At 35.8% G+C, this 23,106-nt stretch overlaps 1 protein-coding gene across 1 annotated transcript in view; it reads right to left on the bottom strand.

Annotated features, from left to right (window-relative positions):
• The window catches only part of ATP8A (ATPase phospholipid transporting 8A1), an 85,179-nt gene extending 69,681 nt beyond the window's left edge, over positions 1-15,498 (bottom strand). The window contains exon 1 of the mRNA XM_068771711.1: positions 15,395-15,498. Coding sequence (XP_068627812.1) covers positions 15,395-15,398 — 4 coding nt within the window. The 5' untranslated portion in view covers positions 15,399-15,498. The remainder of the gene's footprint in view (positions 1-15,394) is intronic.
• Positions 15,499-23,106: the final 7,608 nt, after the last annotated feature.

Genomic DNA, 23,106 nt, shown 5'->3' with positions numbered 1-23,106 from the left:
ATCATAAAAAACATCAAATACAATTCAAAACCAATTCTTGATTATAGTTGTATAAAGTGGGAAACTTTTTAAATTAGAAATAAATAAATAATCACCGATTTTCATCAAATATATATGTATTAATTTTTTCAAAATAAAAAAATATATACAAAAGGCGTTGTGAAAATCAAACAATCAATTAATATTAACATATGAAAAATCGAGTTGTCACGATATCAAAATGTTTTAACTTTTGGGAATTGAAGGTTGCAACGGATCACCGAAACATTATTTCTCACTAGATTTTGTTTGGTACGTGTAGATACAGTTTACAGAGAAGGGTGCCGCGGTTCTACGCAGCTAAAGAGACTGCAAAAGACATAGACGAAGTTGTTTCGTGTGCTTTGAAAGTTTGTTGCTCTTGAGTCAGAAAACAAGGATTTTATTAAATGAACACGACGTGAATAAGCTGTTAATTAGTTTCAAGTACCAAAGGGGAATCCCCTGACAGCGCGCCGGGCTGCCGTGTACGGATCAAGACGTAAATTTACGTTTTTACGATACATTCCTGTGATACGTCTCCACTACCACGCTATAATTTTAAAAAGTCTATAAAGCAAAAGCTAGTGACAAAAAACTAAAATGAAAAATAAATTTTGTTGATAAAACGGCTGAGTAATGTAATTATTGTTAACATTTATAAATGTGATCACAAAAAAACGTGCAGGGTAATTTCTTTTAATTTTTTTAAATCTAGAAACCTTAGTAGCCATATATTTTATTTAGTTATTTTAAATGGGCAAGAGAACTAGATTTAAATATGTTTGATATAACATTGTACGAATTTAAACACGTTTACGTACAGTATACGTCCGCGTGGGGCAGCTTATATTTAAACATTAATAAATGTTTAAAACAAAAATATGATACATATTTATGTGTATAGTAAATATTCTTAACACTTTTCTAAAAAATAGGCAGTGAGTTAGCATGTGTTATACACAGCGGTAACGCATTTCACGATTATAGAGGAACTATACTAGCGTACACAATAGAACGGCCGGAGTAAAAGATCGTTATAAATTTTTTTAAGTAATTTTTTCTTTCTCTGTTTCTTTAAACTTCTTGACCGAAATGCGATTCAAGTTCGTAGATGTTTATATTTATTATTGTAATTATAAAATGTATTACCATAACACACGTAACGTACTTGTTATTTATATTTCTACTGTTTTCATAATATGGTTGTTTGAAAGAAATTGCTTTGTGTGATAAGACCGTCTGTTGGCGGCCGATTGGATCATTTAGAAACTCTTCATATTTTTGTTTGTTTTTTATACTTTTTATATCTGATAGTTTATTTAGCGATGCAGTTTTGCTTGTTCGTTTGTTCTGTCAGTCTATTGTTACTTATTATTTGACTGTTACCCAGTTTTGCAAAATTATAATTGAATTACCGCATCATTTGCATTTCGTTAATCATTTTATAAAGTTCACGCGCTCGTCAACATTTTTGGTCCTTCGAGCCGGATCTCGTTCTGAACCCGTTCCTTGTACACCGCTCATTGTAATTTTTTCTTTACTATTATTATACAACTATGTGTATATTGTATACTAGTGTATACAATGTGAAAAAACTAAGACACGAACAGTCTATGTAAAATTAATCACAGAAAAGATTTTATACTTTCGTTACAGTGATATTATAGGAAATAAATAAAATTATTTACTAAAGCGTTCTTGTAACATAGATATATGGTCGCCAAACCATCTAAAATGGGTAATGTAATGAACAAATCAATGTAGATAGATTAGGCGGATGTCAGTCATTGCGGGCGCGGGTTGAAAGTGATGGTTGCGGCGGCGCGCGCCCGCTGCAGGGCGGCTGAAGCCTCATTACGGGATTAAATCGACGCTCGGCCAAGTTGCCTGCGCCTCCAGCGCACCTCGGCCTTACGTCTTAACTTAAACGAGACTTCGTAATTACTTTCCCAATGTGTTTGCGCGCGAGATATATTGTCTAGGGCAGATCTGTAAGACGAAAAGCAATAAAAAATACAGGCAATTGGTTGTAGGTGTAAAATGTTTTGGGAATCATACACGTTCAGTTTCTTTCATAACATACATCATTTTTGTTGATTTTTTTCTTTTTGGTGGAATTTGTAAAAAGCGTATATTGTTTTATTATATATAATGAATGATGTTACAAAAAATATATATTTTTGATATTGTTCTTTGTGCATTTTACATATTTATAATTTCTCAAACTATCTCTATACACGAGGTGATAAGATAGCTCAATGTATTTATTTTATTTTAATATATATAACTATGTTTTTGTTTTCTGGTGTGACATAAGTAATAAATGGGGTTAGATATTATAAAAATGGAGTGCACTCAATTATGCATGTATCACATAGTCAGGTGGTCTAAAAACTTAGTTTCATTATAAAACATTACCTATTTTCTAAATTATGAAACCTAAATTGCCCGCACCCCGCATCTGAACTCCAGCGCGTGTAACTTACTCCTTACTGCGGATGTATTTGTTCTAATTTGAAGGAAAAAAGACTACGGATTAGTTATTTTACTGTTTACTGAACTTTGTGTAAACATTGACAGCATGCCGTGTTTGCATTGTAAATGTTTACAGTTTTTATTTTGTATTAAACAGGGAGCGTCTGATGTTGTATTTTTATGAGTTGCTGGAACAAGAATAAGAAGAATCCAAACAAATTAAAAGCATTGTTGAGCTTTGTAAAGTTTTTCTCCACTTAGCCATATTGCGGCGCCGCGATGTTTAGATAACAATAAGTTAATGGAATATACAGGTTAATTGGCTATGATTGTAAGTTTTAAAAATGTTAATCTATAGCTCAATTTCTATTAATTAAGATATGGTCCACCCTATTTAAATATCATTGCCTTAAAATATTAAATAACATAATAATAATATAGTACAAAAAAGAGTTTACAACATATCAAATTATTCATTGTTCACTTGACAGACTTTGTACTGGTAAATGTTATTAGTCTGTTGTATTTTAATAGATAAATAAATAAGTGTAACATACTTCAAATTGATCACTTTAAACACAGTGATTGAAGTCACGAACTTATAAAAAATTAGCCTGTGTAAATTTTAAATGTTTATGTTTATCCGCTTTGGATCAAATGTATTGATTGCAGGCGATGTGAAAAGAATAATGTCTTAAGAGTCCAAACTGAAAGAAACCGGAATGTAATTGAACGCTTCTATCGTGACGTCATTTAATTCAAATTAAAACTAACAGGGTTGCCAACACGTGAGTATATTGCCTTACACCGGTTTTTTTGTTGTTACTTTCTGTTCCCTATCAATTAGATATATTAGAATGACTCTTGACGCTGTTGGCTTTCTGGCTTCTTAACTTCTTTGGACTCAACGCTCGTTGATCAAAAATCCGCGAGCTTATAAACTAAAAAAATCTTAGATGCGGCGACTTGCATAATGAATTAATTGACATAAAATTTTATAAAGCAATAAGTAAAAACCCCACTAGGTAGATTGATGAAATAGTTAGGTATTTAGAGATCTTTGAGGATCTTCTACTATACCTCGCATTGAGCGTGGCTCGGCTTATTTGGGATGGTGGTGATGAACAAATGATATGTTACGTCAGAAGATTCGTTCAGTAGCTATGTCACTGGATTGTCATCTCGTCAACCGTTGTACAAAGTCACGATTTCGTATTTAATTGTCTGTCTGTATATATTTAATAATCTTTACAGTTATAGTTAAGAAGTTATCTTTTTACATATTATGCAGGTCGAAAGCTTACGTAGCTAACATTATTGGGGTTTTCCGTTAATAAACCGTCTAACTAATCAACCACCTCTATGAAATTTTGAACGCCAGTCTGTCGTCATTACATACTAAATTGCAAAAATTGCATTCTGATGTTGCGGTGCTAGAGTAATATCTACCATAAGAACATACATAGAAGAAAACCATTTTTCTGCTGTGCCAAATAACGGATTCTCCGCCGTGGAAGCGGCCGAGGAGTAAGATATGCTCCACATTCCTGCGCACCATCTTTAGTGAAAAGAGAGGACAACTTATTCCCTAAGGTTTTCTTTTAATTTTTATTTGTTTCACTTATAACTTGTTTCTATCTAAAGAAACAGAGAGGGCTTTTAATAGAATACAATATATTCAGCAGGATAAGCTCTAACTGGATGCTACATACTCATTTATTCGTATTAATATACATTTTAAAAAGAGAACAATGACTGATTAGAAGAAAAACTGTAAGAATAGGTTTTCCTATGGTGACTTCTTTTATCGCTTTAAAGCATCTTAAACAGTAAGAGTTCCTAGCGCGTGATCTGAGACAAGTCACAACAAACTCAGACGGTTTTTTAGCGGAATTTTCTCGATGTCTTAACCACATCAGTAGAGCCATTCATTTTGAAGTACTTAAAATCCTTCATATAGTAACAGGAGTTCTTTTGAAGTTTTGTTAAAAAACCATTTAAATTTATTTCATGATGATTTAAAAATATTACACCGGGGTGCTTTGTAAAACCGTCCACAGTTGGTTTTACTGACTTTAGTGGGATCCAGACGTGACCTCAACGGTGTGCTGCACTGCGCCTTTGTGCGCAGCGTTGCAGTTACAATTGTCAAACTCAAACTCATTTTGGTTCAGGCGACGAAAGATTCTCAACACATTTGTCGTTTTTCGCCGCCAACAGTTGTGCTGTCAAATCGTTACCTCGAACACTATTTTTTTTTGCTTTTGTGTCACCATTTCGTCACGAATCACAAAGTGACATTTCCAAATTCACGGCGCGCTGCGGACTGTCCGACCCTGATATTCACTGGCATTTACGAAATACCGGGGGGTGGCGGACTGTTCCTTACCTTATTCTTTTATTGTTCTCTACAAAAACAAAAAAGGGTGAACTATTACAAATATTAACACGGCCCAGAACAGTTAATTCGATTATAATTGATAAATATTATAGAATTGATTTTCATCTAGTGACCATTGGTCGCTGGTGCAAGCGATGGGCGCTGAAACCGAAAGGTTCTCGTGTGGCGACCACGAATCGGTAGTCGCTGCGTGCGGGTAGCATGGGACCGGACATCATGGCGATTGGGGAAGGGCCTATGCTTTGCAATGGATGTCCATCTGCTGAAAAAGAAGAACCGACACAATCAAACAGATTGGCGATTTAAAGTGGTAGTGGGTGCCTATACAAAGAAAACAGATGACTGTTGACTAGATATCCCACGACTGGTGATGATTATTAAATTGGAAACAACTTATGGTGATATGGGAACTGTGGGAATGCGCTAGATCTAGAAAGCTGGAAGAAGGTGAGTGGCCGTTGCCTTTCTGTAAATGCACGTTAGGGAAGAGAGTTGAAACAAGAGAATTGAAACTGTTAAAGTAACTTATAAAGAATTAAAGTAAAAATTAACGTTTTATAACTGACAACGCTAAAAATTTATGAAAGAATTTCGACTTGTTCAACTAATGGTAAATGGTACACTGGTCGAAGGTAAACTTCCGCGAGGTCGTAGTCCCATCAGCCGTATTTCTTCAGCGATCCGCTGAAGAGGCAACTGTCTTCATGGCACACTTTGAAGGCAATTGCCTCCTCAGCGATCGGCAACGCGGCTTCCACCGAAAGCAATCCACTGGTGACCTTGTTGTGTACGGCAAACATATTGCACGAGGACATTAAGAAAAACGCGAAATATCCGTTTCTCTAGACGTCTTGAAGCCCTCACGGCCATCTGTGCTGCGCGCTATTTAGCCTAACAAGATATTCGTTATATATCGGGGTTGAATACTAAACAGCGTTCAGAAATGTTTGTGTAACTTCGGTTAGACATGTTTTTTTTTAAATAAAATTACTTACTGTATTTGCGTACCATACACCATATCCATATAGAGTCAATAAGGATTTAGAAGTACAAGATCTGCACTCGATGATCAATCCAACGCTCCGGGTAATGTCTGCCAAATTTTAAATGAGAATATAGAGATATGATGACGGTACAACTTATAAGACATCAGCTAAAGCTTTTGCAAATTGACGGATGTTTCACGCGACGTGTAGTAATCATTGAACACGTGACGTTTGCCGGAAGGCGGCCGACGCTCCGGCACCGCACCGGAAGCGGGAGGTCGCCGCCGCCCGCAGCCGCTTCCGGGCGCGCCTTCGCCGGATGTATGTTCGCGCGTTCACTAAACTGACGGACTGCCCGGTAGCCTTCCTTCGATTTATTTAGATTCACTAAGTAATTCACGAACGCTGTCAACTTTTGACATACAAGAATGAATTAATATTAATTTGAAAAGTAACACTTTAGTATAATTTTTTGTCATGTAAAGCAAAGCAATTACAGCTTCACAGCATTTGAGGTGGCAGAGCAAGACTAAAAGCGCTTATTCTGTACTTCTATTTAGTAAACACATTCGCTGGCTCCCTCCGGCCTGGCTTTAGGCGTTAGGAGGATCCCAAGCTCTCAGGATGTTTCGGCGGAGGCGGAGGACTTGGCGCAGGGCCTATAAAAGGGGACCTCGTCTTGGATTGCCTCACGAATGGCGTTTAGTGTCGGCATTCCAGGCGGCCCGAGAGGATCGAATTAGATATTATTTAACTTTTTTAATAAACCATTTTCGGTTGCATACAGAAGCCCTGTTGTATTTTTAATTGTGAAATGTAAGTGGTTTAATTAAAAATTGTTATTTCTGTATTGGCACACATTGTATAACCACAAGTATGCATAATGCAATATCCAGCGTGACGGCTCAGGTGCGGTCGTTATCAGGGCATATGAGTCGATACAATTTCACAAATTTCATTATTTAAATCAGCCGATTTTGTTATGGCTAGAAATCAAACAAGTAGGATACGTTGACACTGAAACTTTTTAGAACTAGCCGGCTTCAAAATAATATTTAAAAACGTATTAAAATTCGGAAATAGGACTCATTTCATTATTCAAATCCGAAGATTTTGTTGTGGCTAGAAATCAAACAAGTAGGATACGTTGACACTGAAACTTTTTAGAACTAGCCGTCTTCAAAGTAATCTTAAAAAACGTATTAAAGTTCGGAAAAAGGACTCATTATTTATATTTCTTTTTCCTCACCATTCGAAAACGTTTCGGTAAACATCCCAAAGATATGCAAACTGCTTCTCACATTGGTTTTAGGAGATGCAATAAATATATAATATATGTATGATGCGAAAGTGCATATATTGTATAGGGTACTATTTTGAGAAATTAAAAATCATTAAGTTGACATTTCATAATATCATGTCAGTTTCATAATAGCGTAATCCGTGAAAAATCCTGTAATAAAACCATGATTTTTAAATCAATGATTAATTAATTTTATTTTGCATATATATTCATTAAAAATCTACCAAAAGGTCTGATCAATTCGTGATTATTAGGAATATCTACAACACGCTTGAAGGTCGTACTCGATATTTTAGGCCCTCCTTAGGATTGTCTTGGTCTCCTCAGGTGCACGTTGGTCAAGTGCTTTTATATATTCAAGACGGAAGGCAGGATTACTGAGTACTGTTTTAGACTGCAGAGCAGTGGGCTTATTAACGTTACTTGATCTTGATTGATCTCTGTTTGCCAGTTCAGATTTCTAGCTACATTCAAAGTCTTCTATAGAGACTCAGCGACAATGGTAAAGTTTTTTTTCTTAATTAATCATTACAGCGCCATCTATCGGAATAATCGAATTAATGTTTCATAAACTGCCAACAATAAATTGGTTCAAATATTGAAGGTACAGGCGGTACAGTCGGGCGGCAACCATGCAACCGATGTGCAGCTCATTACACCGGAAATTGCTTCATTTGTTATTGAAGTGGCCAAGATTATCGTCAAGACCTTGGTGCTCGGGTCATCCATAATGTATCCACGTATCGATCGCGAGGCGGCGGCAGCCGGCCCGCCCGATCGATTTGCTACCCACTTGACTCTGATTAGCTGCGATCGCTGAACACTGGGCTGAACACTCACGTGCCAAGTGACAGGCCATGGTCTCGAGTGACGCGCTCATCTCGATGCAAACCACACGCGCCTCCAAATAACAGAACTGTGAACTTTACACACAGAAGAAATTTCTGTTCTCCTCTGCATATTTATTTTGGTTATTATCGTAAAGTTCAATTTATATACTTTTGGTATGAATGTACAATGCAAAACCTATTGTGCTTTGTTTGCATGAAGATAAAAACATTTGCTGAAGTTTGTACACCATTCATTCATGTACATCATTTACTTACAATTTTGAACTTTTTAAAATTCCATAATTGAAATGTAATAACCATCAAAGAGAAGATAAAAAATTACTAAAATTGGACAAATTTAGAACAATATTGACGGCATGATTGACGGAACGGCTTATACAGAATGATTGTAAAAAATACATTTTCGTATCGTCATCGCATCAAGTGACCCGGGAACCAAGTCAGGTTACATGGCGTACTTGGCGCGCGTTATTTGTTATGTTATTCAGGCAATAGCAGCATTACTTCCGCGCTTTAACCTTATGACATGTGTTTGAGAACACATCAGTTGAAATCCTTGTTACTATATTATTGTCAGTAAGATTGTGATTTTGTCCACTGATTAAATAATAACATTAATATTTTGATCTAAATTGAAATCGCAACTCTTAATAAATTTAAATTCATTAATAATTTTAATTATGAGCAAATATTATTGTTTCTATTTGAAAGTTCAACACATTTTGAAAATTGATCTGGGCAAAAGGATTCGTGTTCTCGGATACTTATACAATATAAGTCACGTTGTAAATCTAGACCTAATGCCTAAGTGATAGAGTTTAATTTCGAATGCTTAGCGTGCAGTGCGCCCGGGCCGCAAAATATTCATTCGGTCGCATCCTCCGCGTCGAGTCCAATTTCGTAAACACAGTCTTTCCTTGTTTTTCGATTTCCCGCGCACACGATAAATTTTAGGTTTAAAAAGAATAGTTCGAGCGCCCATTTCTCAAATGCTGACCCGATGGTCAGCATTTGCGAAAATCCACGACCAGTAACCATGCTGCGATGCAGCATGGTTACTGGTCGTGGATTTTCTTCTCTGAAAAGCGTGGGTAGATATTTTCATGGGACATGAGAGGTATGCTAGGCTCCACTGACAGTTTTAGCTCCTTAGCAATATCAACATTGAGCAGCGGTAGCTCAGCGGTAGAGGACTGACGGTATACGATCGTACATCGCCGGCTCGATTCTCGAGATACAATCTTATACAATTTACACCTTATGCATTAATTGTATAGGATTATCTTTGCTCACAAAAGTTTCCAGAGGATGGGCAAAAGCGTAATCTGAGTACCATAATAGCACCAAGTGAGGTGATTATGTACATTCTTCCGTAGACACCTTTCGGGGAGGCCTATACCTTGCAGTTGGCGACTATGGGATGAGAGGGCAAATATCAATGTTGTAGAAGCCTCCCGTTCTTTCTTCTTACTTGTAGTTAAACATCATCATCAGTTTGCTTCCTTATAAGTCTTCCTGCTGCAACACTGAGGGTATCACAAACGTCCTCTCTCTCTCTTTCGGAGCGATGCCCTCTCTACTGAAGATAGTGGCTCTCAATTCTAATCGTATCGAAATTTTGCGACAGTATAGTTCCGCTGCTTGACAACACTAATTGGTAACTCTAGTAGTTACCCGTATGCTTTGAGACAACTTTCAGCTGGCTGATACGTTTCATTTGAGGTAATGTAAGTGGTGCCTATCTTTGTTCAAAGCGTGTCAGGATTTGAGGAGCAACGTAAATAAGGAAATTGTGCAAATGAGCATGCTTGTATTTGTGTCCGGAAGTAAAGCGATCTTTCATATTTTAAAATAAGAAAGATGCATGGTTTCCAAGATAGAGTCAATGTGTAGATCCACAGTTCACCCAGATTTGCTGTGGCTGATTCAGCCGAGAGCAAGAAATCACTTCTAAATGTCAGCAGTGGCTCCAAGGGTGAAAGGACCATTCGACGGTGAGATAAAGGTGGTGGCCGAAAGATCATCAATTTTACAAAATTCACGACGAAGAACAAGATGCTTTAGCATAACTGACGCGCATGATTTTCAAATTCAAAATCCTGAGCATTGTAATAATTAGGTCTTATTTTCATTTCTTTTTGAAATACAATAACATAATTAACGTGTAAGTGAACATAAATTGAATAATTTTATCTTTTAAATATGCAAAAATTCATAGTTTTTGTTGTTAAAAGTATTTTTTTAATTGTTTATTTTTAATTCCAATTTTATGACAATTTCTCAATATATTCTAAATTTCTGTTTGAAATTTCCAGTACTATGCCATTATGTTTTTCATGCCTTCAAGTAAAAGAAATGGTAATAACATTATCACCTCGTGTGTGATTAATAGTTAAAGAAATGAAGCATTTAATTCCAAATTTGAAATCCGGCGGAAGTAGATCTTGACGATGACGTGACGATGTCTAGGAAAACAATACGCACCGCCCCGCAGTTGTACCAATGTTGTGAAATATTTTCAGGTCGTTATAACTCTTATTGCCAAAGTTTTAAGGTACAATATCGCAGGCGCCGCGCTGCGTGTAGCGGGTGACCGCAGCGGTAAATTTACGGTATTTCTATTTCCGGGCGACCTGCCCGCCCGTTGGCAGCGAGTGTACACTTGATTGCGGTGCCTTCGTTTATAAATTTATTAATTTATTCACGGAGAAAGGCGAAAGCCTTTTGACATCGCGTAGGGGATAGGCAATATTTAATGGTAAAAATATTTTTACTTTCTGTCTGTTTGAAATTCTTTTGTGACAATACAAAATATATATTGACGATAGTCTACGATAATGTGTATATTTTATTAGCGTTTTTTAACAATTTAAATGGCACTGTTGGACAGTTAAAGTTTGGTGATGTTCGCGGTACACGGCGCCAAGTCGGACTCACAATCGAGTGCATCTAGTTATTGGGCTACGTATCTTAACGCCGCCCTTAAACTATAAAGTCCAACATCCGTTAGGTTTAAGAATGATATTCTTCTGCTTCCTACAACGTCTAATTAAAGTAATAATTTTGGTTAAAGGATCAAGTAGCATGAGTTGCATGCCTCTGAATAATCATGTAATAAGTTTTAAAATTTATTAGAAAAAATCTTTCTACCGCATAAAGAATTTTTCAAGAGACAACATAGCTCGGACATTTCTGAGCGATTACAAAAAAAATTCCACTGAGCTTGTCTCTGACTAGTGACCGCTAAGAACCCTCGTAGTCTCGAAACCAGTTTTTTTATTAAATAGACATGCTGCCATTACTTTGCTTTTGCCATCACTATAAAGGAGATTTGTTATAGATAAAAAACTTTGTAGGGAATTTATAGCTTATTTTTTAGCAAAAATTTTGAAAGCTTATACACATATTTTATTTTACACCTATTACTTACCATTTATAAAGTAATCACTGTGAAAAATGCTACTTAATTTGTTTTTTTTTTTTCTATTGGAATGCGACGGGCCAATAAATTTTGACTTTACAATTAATTTATGGACAGGTAGTAAACAATAATAAGGTGTAACACGAGGTAATTTAGCAAAAATGATATGTTTAATAGAATGATGTTTGTGAACAATGACTACAATTAAACATCTCCTCCGCGCAGGCACTTTTCTTAACAAACTTGATTACGGTTAGAAGTTCACTTCGAAGCACGAGCTCGCCGACCTCGCGCGACCTTGAGCAGTTGCCGTTTAATTAAAAGCTTTGTTTGAGGGCACCGAGTCGGAATTGGATTCGTCGGAACAATTGAACAGGAAGCACCGCAGGTGGCGCCGGGGGACGCTCCGCCGCGCCTTTCGCCTTCATTCCGTAAGGCGAAGCCAAGATTTGGGGAACGTTAGAGCAAGTGAAGGAGAGGAAGCCGTAGTTTTGTTTCGTCGAAAGTTTGAGATCCAACGTACTCTCAGCGTAGAACTTAATTACGCCCTTTGTCATTTAAATATAACTCGGAATTTATAATTTTGAGGGTGCGAAGGGTTATGGATAATTAACAGTCGTAATTGTATGTGACACCACACCACCACAGATAAGGTCCGCGGGTGTGGCGGGCCCCGCACGCACCTGCGGCGGTGCCGTGCGGGCGCGACACGCATCCTCGCGTGCGCCGCGCGGCGGGTCGGCACGCGAGGTCAGCGCGCCGCACTTGACCCGCGCCCATCGACGCCCCGCGGCGACGCGTAATAACACACAAAGTTAATTTATACACATTTATTATTTATTTATTCAAGTCATTTTCCATTGTGGACTATTTATGGTGATTACTTTTGTATATCATGACAAGAATGCTAGACGAGTTTAATTTAAAATTAGAATTAAATTAAGCTTCTTAATGATGACTACTTTATTCTTAAAAAAGCTTCGACGAAATTAATATGTACGCGTATGCACATCCCAATTTTTCTTATTTTTGTATGCAGAGCAGGCAAATGTTTAACTCATTTGCTGTCAATTAATATGAAAAAAAACAATTATTTCGTTAATAGTTAATTATACAATGGTAATATTGAAAAAAAAAAAGCGTTCTGAAAATTCAAATTTCTACATATCAAAATTAATTCTTCTTTACTGTTTATCCCTGCAGACCCAACAGAAAAATTGAATTCGTTCTTTCTTTAATCTCTTAATTCACGGTCTAATTCAATACGACATTGCGATTGCCAACCCGCCTGCTAAGCGTAGTGGTAATGGTATACAGACATGTTTGGAAGGACTCCCCCTCCGTCTTTCAGTGCGCGTCTATTGGCTAAAAAGAGAAAAAGAAGACTATATACAGAATGATTCAAAATGGTTTTAAAAACTTTACAGCTTTTGTTGAGAGTTGAACACCAACCCCAAACGTATTACACCTACATACAAGCAATCACCCTATAAATTTTTCATGCGATAGAAGCTTTGTAGAGATCTTTCTTTACGTGGCGCGAAGGCTTTCCCGAGAGGAAAAACAACCGTATAACTGAAATATATTAGACATAGCAATCCGTACAAGGCAGTGGCGGGGGATGAGACTCAGTACCTCTTAGAGAGAAAGCCTAGTCCCCGCAGTTGTAACATTACAACGCAAACGACAATTTAATATTATTACGTGCTGGGTCGTGTACCTGTTGCTAAGCTGGTGCTTTGGCGGTCGAAGCAACTGTACTTGGTCACGATGTAATTAGCCAGTTTGTATTTATAAACTGCGAACGTATCGTAATGCAAGAGCTTTAGTTATTAATAGAATCGTTGTGCTTGTTATTTTGTTTCGCGCTACGTATAGTTTTTTATTTTTATTTACATACGTTATAATAATAGCTGTTTAAGTTTTTTTTTTTTAATATTACTGAACTATATATCTTTGTACGCACGCAGTAGCTAGAAAACTTCGTCCCCTATGGCGGTGTGTAATCAGAAAAGTTCTGGCGTAAGAAAACATAGAATAAATTATTTTAGCAGAGGCAGTATTTTTAAAGGACTCAGTAATGCATAAACCTCTAGTAAGATTTTGTTGAAGTACATTTTACGATAATTTATTGCGATTAAACATCTATAAAAATGTTTATTTACGATTTCATTTGTGCAGATATGAGTGCGTATATGGTGTGTGTGTTTATAGTCATATATATTATGTATATATGCAACATAATTGTGAACACATGTGCATATGCTAGCAGTATGTCACTGTTGCTCCAGATCTTTGAAGGTCATGCAAAATGCTGTTTCAAGTGAATGTGGAGCGAGTTCTTTTTTAATTTGTTATTTTGTGGCGTCTGTATGCGCGTTGCCTTAATTGCATATCTCCAAAACCGTCGTTGGTATGTGGAGCTTTTATTAACCGTCTTTCTTGTATATTTTTATACTGTAGTTGCGCTGAAAATTTTACAGAATTAACATATCGTTACGGAGATTGAGTCAATTATTATCGTGTAGATATCCAAATTATTTTGTAATTTTTTAAATAAAGAATTAAATTTCGCTTGTCTTTAATATTATATATTTATTACGAACGTACTCAAACAGTTTGTAATAATAATATTCTTGGTGCAATAACCGTTTAAGTTAATGTGCTGCGACGTATCTTTCTATGGCTTCCTTATCGGTTCTTAATTTAAAAACAGTTCAATTTGTCATCGTGACGTCACTTTATACTTGTACCGATGTTATTGCTACACAACGTAGCACACGTGTTCGAACGTAGTGAAACTCTACGTCTACTAGCTTGCTACGCCAGATCGTGGTCTACGCATCGCTTCGTAGCAAAAAGAAAGTGCTACGCAGTTCTTAAACGACCGCATGCTTTAGTTTTATGTAGATGATACGGGAGCTTGATGTTAATCTTTAGTGATATGTCGATACCTTGATGACTGTGCATGTTTCTTAGAATTCGTCGGTGTATAGACTGGAATAATGTTTATTATATTTGGCAGTATGCTCGTATTTTTTCTAAGAAGTTTAGAATAAACTTAACTAAACATGTTTCACAAGTATGTGAATAAAGAGTTTTTAATACAAAACCCCTACTACAATGTAAATGATTTTTATTCGATAATACAGTTTGTGAATGAATTGCTGTAATTGCTGCCTAATCTCCCCAGAGCACATTTTTTCTTGCAAATTCACCTTGGTGTGGTGGTATGTAAAGAATGTTCGATCTTGAACCAGAACCGCACGTAGGTGATGCACTTTCCATCATCAGTTATCGATCAATCGGTACCACATTCTATTTCGTTACGTCTCAATAAAGAATCACAAATAAGTACGTAGTTCGTTAGATTTCTTTCAGTAAGTCCGCGCGGTACCCAAAAATCTATTTTTTTGGATTCCCAGTTTTTTAAACCTGGTCAAAATTACTTAATTATCAATTTTTATTTCTTCAGCTACGACTCATATGCCAACCCCGATCCACTTTAAAAAAATTCGCGTCTATTTCATTCGTAACTGGGCGACCGGAGCACTTAGGCCAACTTTGTGCTACTTTTACTGACATTGGATTAGGTCCATAAGCGTTACCAGTTTTTTCACGACTTACGTTGCATTTTTCCTATTAGTAAGTAAAATTTTGTAAAGTATTAAATTATTACATTGGATTCACGTGTTTTGATAGAATGAAAAATAGGACAAAACCAATGTTTTTTAATAACTTACCTTTTTTTAAATGTATCCTTTTTAATATTATCAAAAGCTGATCGATACATGCACTAATACAACGGCTAAAGAGATTTTATTAGTAGATACAATTTGCGAAGGAAATTTTTCACGATCTAATGTGATACAATACGATAGCAAAAATTAAACGTTTATGTATAATATAAAAATTAAGTACAGTTTAAGTACTCACTCATACGCCTCCACTTGTGCGTGCGGTGCCAGAGATGCCGCGGCCAGTAGCTCGCGCCCACCTGTCCGCCGCCGGTGCCGCGGCTGCCGATATTCGACAGTTCGATATCTAAAAACAGTATTGTAATGCAGTAGTTGATTGGTTCTCGTTGCAAAATCTAAAAATTTGATTGTAGACGTAATTTTGGCGAATCAGGAGGCGAATGTATGCAAGTTTGTAGTTTGAACTTAGCGGCTTACATTTACAAGCATTGAGTTTACCAAAGTTATCTTCGTAGAGCTTTCGTAAAGCACAGTAGTATTGCAATTGAAGGATGTTATTACATCGGCGCTTCATTTGGACTCTGCGGACATTTCTCTTTTGACGTAAAATACATTGCGAAAAATAATATGAATGAATTAATTAGATAAGGCCATGAGTGAAAATACTAGAAAAGAAGCGTAAGAGAGATTCTAGGGCGTAAATGTGAGAGCGGGACAATTCAGTCAAGACGATTTGTTTTATTAAGAAGGGAAGTAGTTTTTGCTTTAAACTTTACCGAAACTGTTGACAAGGAATCTTCTGTGTACTAAATGTATTTTAAGAAGATATACCAGGGGTGGAATACACATCAATGAACAGTTTTTATTGAGGTTGTTCAATGTAAAAAGACCAGCTGTGTTCTGAGGCCATCGCGCCATGCAGTTTATTAATTAAAATTTCTTGCTAATGAAATAATAAGCCGTTGTAAGGGTGAGCGAGGCGATAGCATCTCACCACTTAGCGTTATTACGGCTTGCGGCAAACACCTTGCATTATTTGCGACGCTGTGTTTATAAAAAATAACCTCCGCAGTGAGTTTAGTGCAGCGGCACTTTTCAAAAGGATAGTTCGAAAAATCATCTAAATCAGTGATTCCCAAAGTGGTCTTTATCGACCCCTAGGGGTCTTTGACAACCTGCAATAGACCCCTTGCAGCGAAAAAAAATTTGGGGGTCCATGAAATGAAAATGGAGTATGAGGAGATTTAAGATTAACCCTTATAAAATTGACGCCAAATATTGATAATTTATTATTAAATCATCATCATCCTTCTCACTAAAATATTGATTAATTGCTTATGTTATTTTATTTGTAGTTTATTTTATGTTTATTTAACGTTACGTATATTTTAAATAACAGATTCAAAATTTTATTTTGAGTAGTAAATTCAATTAATAAATGTATAAATTAACATGTGTTTTTACTTTAAGTTTTAACACTAAACTTCATTACAGTTAGAAATTTACAGGAAATCAATATCAGGTAAGTAGGGGGTCTACCCAACTCGGAAAAACATGGCAAGGGGTCTACGACACAAAAAAATTTAGGGATCTCTGATCTAAATCCTTGACTCTAAGACTGTGGTGTTGGGCGACATTGCACAAGCTTTTCTGTGTCTACGCGAGGCGCCATAGATTCTGAAGTAACCTTGTATCGCACAAAGCTTAAGAGAAACATTATTATAGCTTTTTGTTCCCCACAGTCTGTTTTCTGTTTAGGGAAAGGCATTTCTTTATTTTATTTCATTTGACGCAATTAATTGAGGTAAACATTTTACATTTGAATTTTTTTTGTTACATTCACAGATATAAATAGTATCATGTTTATTAAGTATGTATGTTTAAATGTTGCATGCCTTTAAAAGTGGTTGTACAGCGACCCTGTCCTTTATTTATTAATTAGTATTTAATTGTGTCATGCCACGTACATGCCATTATATATGTACGTAGTCTTGCTATAAATATTGTTATAAAGAAAAATAACATTTATATTGTTTTATGTAACATTTTTTATTGTATATATACTATTAGAGTGTGTTAGTTTAATACATTAACATAAAACCATTAAAAATGTAAAAAGTTTATTTAAAGTTATCTCCATTGCTTGCAATACAGTCCTTTAAACTTTGAGGCAGTTATCAATAGTAGCACCCATTCTTTCTGTGAGAAAACTTTTCACTGCCAATAGTTTTAGGGACTCTAAATTATCATGCGTTTACGACACGACTAGATGAGGGCCAGTCTTCAGCATTGATGGATCGACCACAACGTTCATTTCCCGAGACGGCGCCGAGTTTGGGTGAAAGATTCATTCTCGGTTATTAAACATGATGTTGTTAAGATAACTACCTTCTCAAGAATAGCATCTTAATGCACGTGCGCCGATCTTTTCATACCTTTTTAAACCTCTTAAAAAGATGGCTCTGACTCCATCACAGCCAACACCCTACTAAACCATCACTGAAGTTGGATAATACCCAGATTGTAATCTAAACTAACTGGGAAGCTTCTTTAGAGTTTGCAGCATAAATGCAGTGATTTTGTTTGTTATGACATTGTTCAATTATAGAAATTAAGTCATCCATAAACAATATTTTTATGCGACCTCCCTTTGCGTGCCGTTTAAGAAGTTGCTATGATTATATCACTCTATATTTTTTTAATTATCAATTAGGAATTGACCAGTGCGTCTCTTATAGGCGGCAAGTCCTAAGTAATCTTTTAAATATTCGAAATGGTTCAGGAATCTTTATACAATCGTGATACAATCTTTTGCTTTCGGATAGGATATCTTCGAATTCTTTTCTTTACATCTTTGATCGCCTTTCTCGTATGGACACTACGTGGTCAGCCAAACAAAGGAGTTTTTATTGTACGTATCAATAGCCCGAAAAACAAACATTTGAATAATAAATTGTGTTCATCACCATACCTACTGTATCCAATGCAATCGCAGCGATTCTGTTCTTTTTAACAGACAAGGGGTTATGCCTCCACTCCATTTTAATATCACAAGAAATTTTATAATATTTTGGCGCGAAAACAAGAAATAAATAAATGAACAATCACATTAATATTATATTTAAAAAAATTGTTTATTTTTAATTATGACAGTGTTTTTGGCCAGAGTAAGCATATAAAAATAATCTCTGTTTCATTTGCTCACGCCTTAATTTAAGAACGGCTTTCTCCATTTCAATAATATTTTTTATAAGTTTCATATAGTGACTCTTGAAACTTTTCGTATTTGACAGATCGCTTTGTGCTTTGTGGTTTTGAGCGTTCACGATCTACAAAATTAACTATCGTTCAACTGCTGCACCGGGATATTTATTCAAATTTAATTAATGAATAATGTGAATGTGGCCGGCTAATAGCTTCGGCAGAAAAAAGCCTTCAGGGACGGACAGCAAGTACATAAATAAATAAGATCAGAAAATTGCTCTAATCTCTATAAAGATAACGATAAAAATCGTTTATTCAACTATGTAGCTTTTAACAGAACTCGTATTGATCGTCTACTTATCATAATTTCTTAATCTTTTCTATTTTTGAGTCTGCTTTGCAAGGTGTTATAGTTGTGGAGAAGAAGCAGGAAAAAACTCCACAACAAAAACAACACACAAAAAAACTTTTACTTATTGCGTACCAATGACTGGAACATACACATATTGTGTACAATCCCATCACAAAATAGTTCAATCGCTTTACAGATACATGAATATATCATACAAAGTAATGACATGGAAGTAGCAAACGGGCGGCGGGGGAATCTTAGACCGGCAAACGTGTTCTGTAATGAAATGAATTTTGACGACCTGTGCGGAGTTTCCAGGAGAAGCTACTGAGCTTAGTTACCGCTAAGAGGTATAAACTAAGTGACTTTAATGCCTCCTGAAATCCAGTGTAGCGTTAACTTCAACAATTATAATTACATTATTATCCACTTGGATCATTTATATAACACCGAGAAACGAAATTTTGACTTCATCAGAAATAAAGACTGCTCGTTTTTAGTCCTGATCTTAATTCCCTGATTTATGATTTAAAGCCTGATCCAGAGAGCGTGGCATCTACTGATACAATCCATAACATAGGCAGCGAATTTTTCTATGACTGGAATGTGTGATTATTTATAATTGGTCTCAACGTTTAAAGTTAATTAAAATAATTTGAAATAAGCTTTATATACATGTTTAGGTTATTTTGTCAATATAAAAACTAGCACTTTGTTATAGCAAATATTATATGTAACAGAAAAAAATATTATTTCTCATAACAATATTAATAGGTGGACTGAGTAGATAAAACGGATACAGCGTGTAACCCAACAGTCGCCGAGATATGTTATCGCCACATGTCGCGCTGATAACGGCGCGCATTAAAACCGAGTTAGCCGTCTAACTGCAGCACTGACTGTCCAACGCCTGACGACGTACCTCTGCCGTCGAGCTCTTCGTAGTTGTCTCTGTGAGTTCTTGGAGTCATCTCCATCTTTTTTTGAGCACCAGGAGACCGGCACCGCAAGCTTGTGCCTCTGGAGGTTGAACGACGCGAGCGAACACGAAAACTGTAGTGTTTATCTACACAACACCCGATAATTGATTGCTGCCAAACAATTTTTATAACTCCACAGTGTTGTAGCTACTGTACCTAACGCGAACTGAGATTTATATTCCCGATAAAAGTAATGCGATCATTACATATGTACGTTGCGTTACAGATTATGCGACGGCATGTTACCACGTCAGTGACCTCTGTTGTAAGTGTTTGTAATTTATTTGTGATTATATCACACTGTTAGTACTAGAAATAACGGCCAGCTTTTTATACTTTCTCTAGGCTTCATGAAATTAATAATTCTATAGCGGGCAACTGTGTAAGCTTTCATGCAATTTATTTGATTTATCATCGCGCTATAAATATAAATAAGCTTAATAAAAATCCTTTATCATTGTAAAAGATTGTTAGTGATACTAATATAAGAAAATTAATTTCTCTAACTACCGACTAGAGGATATTTCTGAAATTGATTCGAATTAAAACTGACTAATGGAGCTGTTCTCGGGTCATGATGCATTATCCGTATCGTATTTTAGTTAAAGAATGACATTAGAGAGGGAGCCCAATTTGATTCTTCTTCATTTCAGCCGATGAACATCCTGTACAATGTATAAGCTTCCCTCAAAGATTACTTCGATGACTGGTCCTGCGCTGCCTCCACTTAGACACTACAGGAACCTTGCAATAATATTTTATTCTAGTATAAATCAAACTTGACTATCTAGAATACTTTTAATCCCTTGTAGGCGAAGCATTAGACCTCTGTCTCGCCTGAGGTTAAGCAGTGACGAGGTCTGCGTTGGTACATTGCCTAGAAGATACCTATTCACGCTTTTATTGAAGACTCTTAAGTTATAATTGGCTAAGAACAAAGTTTTAATTGCTTTCCACAAAAAGTACACAAATGATCACTACAAATTATCCACAGTAGATAATAATATGGATGATTTTATTAAAAAAATATATCGTGAATCTTCGCGTATAGAGTAAAACTTACTTGTTTAATTAATAATTATTGAGGACATACATTGAGTTGTTTTAATAACTAACATGAAGGTATTTTTGGTAAAAGTTTACATAATCTATTCTTAGCTTTGGACGTCACAGTTTAAAATATTAAAACTACATTTGAACTATTTTTTTCAAGTGCGTGACTAATGTTAATTTAAATTGTTACTTCTAAGTACTTGTAACTGTTCTTGAATAAATTAAGACGAAGCTGAAAACTTGTATAGCCTAGGCGTTATAGTTATCTATGCATGTAGCCTATTTTTTAGATTTAGCATAGCGTATGTCAATAAAAATAATTAACCTAACATATTTCGAACTTCACTTCATACATGGTTTTGGAAATAGATACAAAAACTTTAGATTTTTGCTGACAAATGCGGTTATATTTACTCATTTGAAGCTTTACACCTATAACCAATCAACCTATATATTCTTTATTTCAATTTGGTAAACGACACTGCATTTTGTCTATACATTCTATATGTTATATATTCTATATGTGTTTATATAGATATTTAGAGTTCAATCGCAATATATCTATAATGTTGTGTTTGTCCGCAAAAGCAACCGAAATTATTTAAAAATAATAATAAACTCGGTGTTAATACAAGAAATTAAAACAAACTGTACACTTCTAGCTTTTCGCCTTGAAAAACTAAATAAATCATTTATGGTACAAGGTATACGAATGTACAATAACATTTCACAATCAATTTCAGATCTGCCACAGGAGAAATTTAGAACCAATTTTAAAATAATTATATTATTGTATCCAAGAATACTATACTGATGTTAATACGTGGAGTTAAATGTTGTTGATGCTCACTCAGGAAGATTATTGTGGCGCACTCTTTATAAGACTATATAATTATGTAAATAGCAACTGTTGAGTTTCTCGCCGGCTCTCCTCGGCAGAACTGCCTTCCGTATTGAAAATGTTTAAAGTTTTTAGTTTTTAGTGAATTTAATTTTATTCATTTTTTAATGACCGGCGTTTCTTTTCTTTACAAATGAAACAAATATTTAATCCGATAATAGCTTCTCAAACTGACGCACGTTGAGAGCCGGCACAGGTTCTGGAGGAAAGAAACCTTGCAAGGAGGTCAAAGGTTCTAAAATAAAGTAAAACAACACATTATGTAATAGGAATTATTTATTTGATAATAAACTACTGTCTCTTTTCTTCGTCATCAAAAATATCCTAGAGTCGTACTAAAAATTTAACTTGTGTATTTCTTTTATAAGCAGTTCAGACCAATATCGGCAGCGGAGACAAATCCTGTGACCGTGTAGTTCATTATCTTCTCTTTATATAATAGATTACAGGACGGTACTGTCCATCTTCTGGAAACTTGAGTGCAGTGGTGTAAAACAAAGTGTAACTTATATAAGATTGTATCCTGGAAATGCAGGTCTCAGTCCGCAACCACTGGTATCAATCCAGTCTGGTCTTCAACTACCACTTAGACCAGCGTTTACCAATCTTTTATTGTGCCATACACCACCTTAGTCTTTCTAAAATTTACGCGTCACCCTATTTACTATTTTTAAATTAAAGCGAAAGGCTCGTGTCCAGTTTACATTTGAATTGCTTTCCTGTGCGGCGTGGGCCCCACGTTGGGAAACGCAGACTTACACTAAGTTCCAGTTTTGCGGACGGTGCAGCCAGTGAAGAGAAATCTGGTGACAACACGCTGACAGCATGTGTTTTTCACTTATTTTCCGAAGATGAATCTTTGTCCAATAGAAATTATCAAGGCAGATGATCTTTTATTTATAAAAATAACCTTTTAACCTTTAGAAACACGATGACATTTCACACAAGGCTTGTTATTGCATTCGCTAAATTAAGTTAATCCCAAAAAAAAACTGTAGAGAATGCGTTTACACTCCGGCGAAGAAAAATAGTTTCATCGTCTATAACAGTGTTTCCTAACCTTTTTTGCGCCATGCCACACTAAAATGCTCATGCCCCCCTATGTAACATACATAATTTTATATTAAAGCGAAAGGGTTAAAATAGTGTCCTGTATATTTTAGAATTACTACCCTTAATAATTAATTTGCCTCCGTGGCTCTACTTTGGGAAACACTGGTCTAAAACGTCAAGCGTAAAAGTGTATTCATTCGGCTCAAAGCTGTTAGTTTAAAGAATATTGTTTACCAATTCTTGAGTAGCGAGATTTCTATCTTAGACAACGTAGTTTAAAAAAAAACTGCACTAACTTTATCCCATTAAACTAACATAGATTCAGGTAAAAGGTTAGGATGAAAAAACACATTTGAATTATTGAATTTCTATATCAGGTTTCCAAAATTACAAATAAAACGGTAAAA

Source organism: Battus philenor, unplaced genomic scaffold, assembly GCF_028537555.1.
Source record: "Battus philenor isolate CCGP_79_NKW_IND1 unplaced genomic scaffold, ilBatPhil1.0.hap1 SCAF_4, whole genome shotgun sequence".
NCBI classification, from domain to species: Eukaryota; Metazoa; Arthropoda; class Insecta; order Lepidoptera; family Papilionidae; genus Battus; species Battus philenor.
Note: the sequence above shows the minus strand (reverse complement) of the source record. Positions and strands in the feature narration are given on the sequence as shown.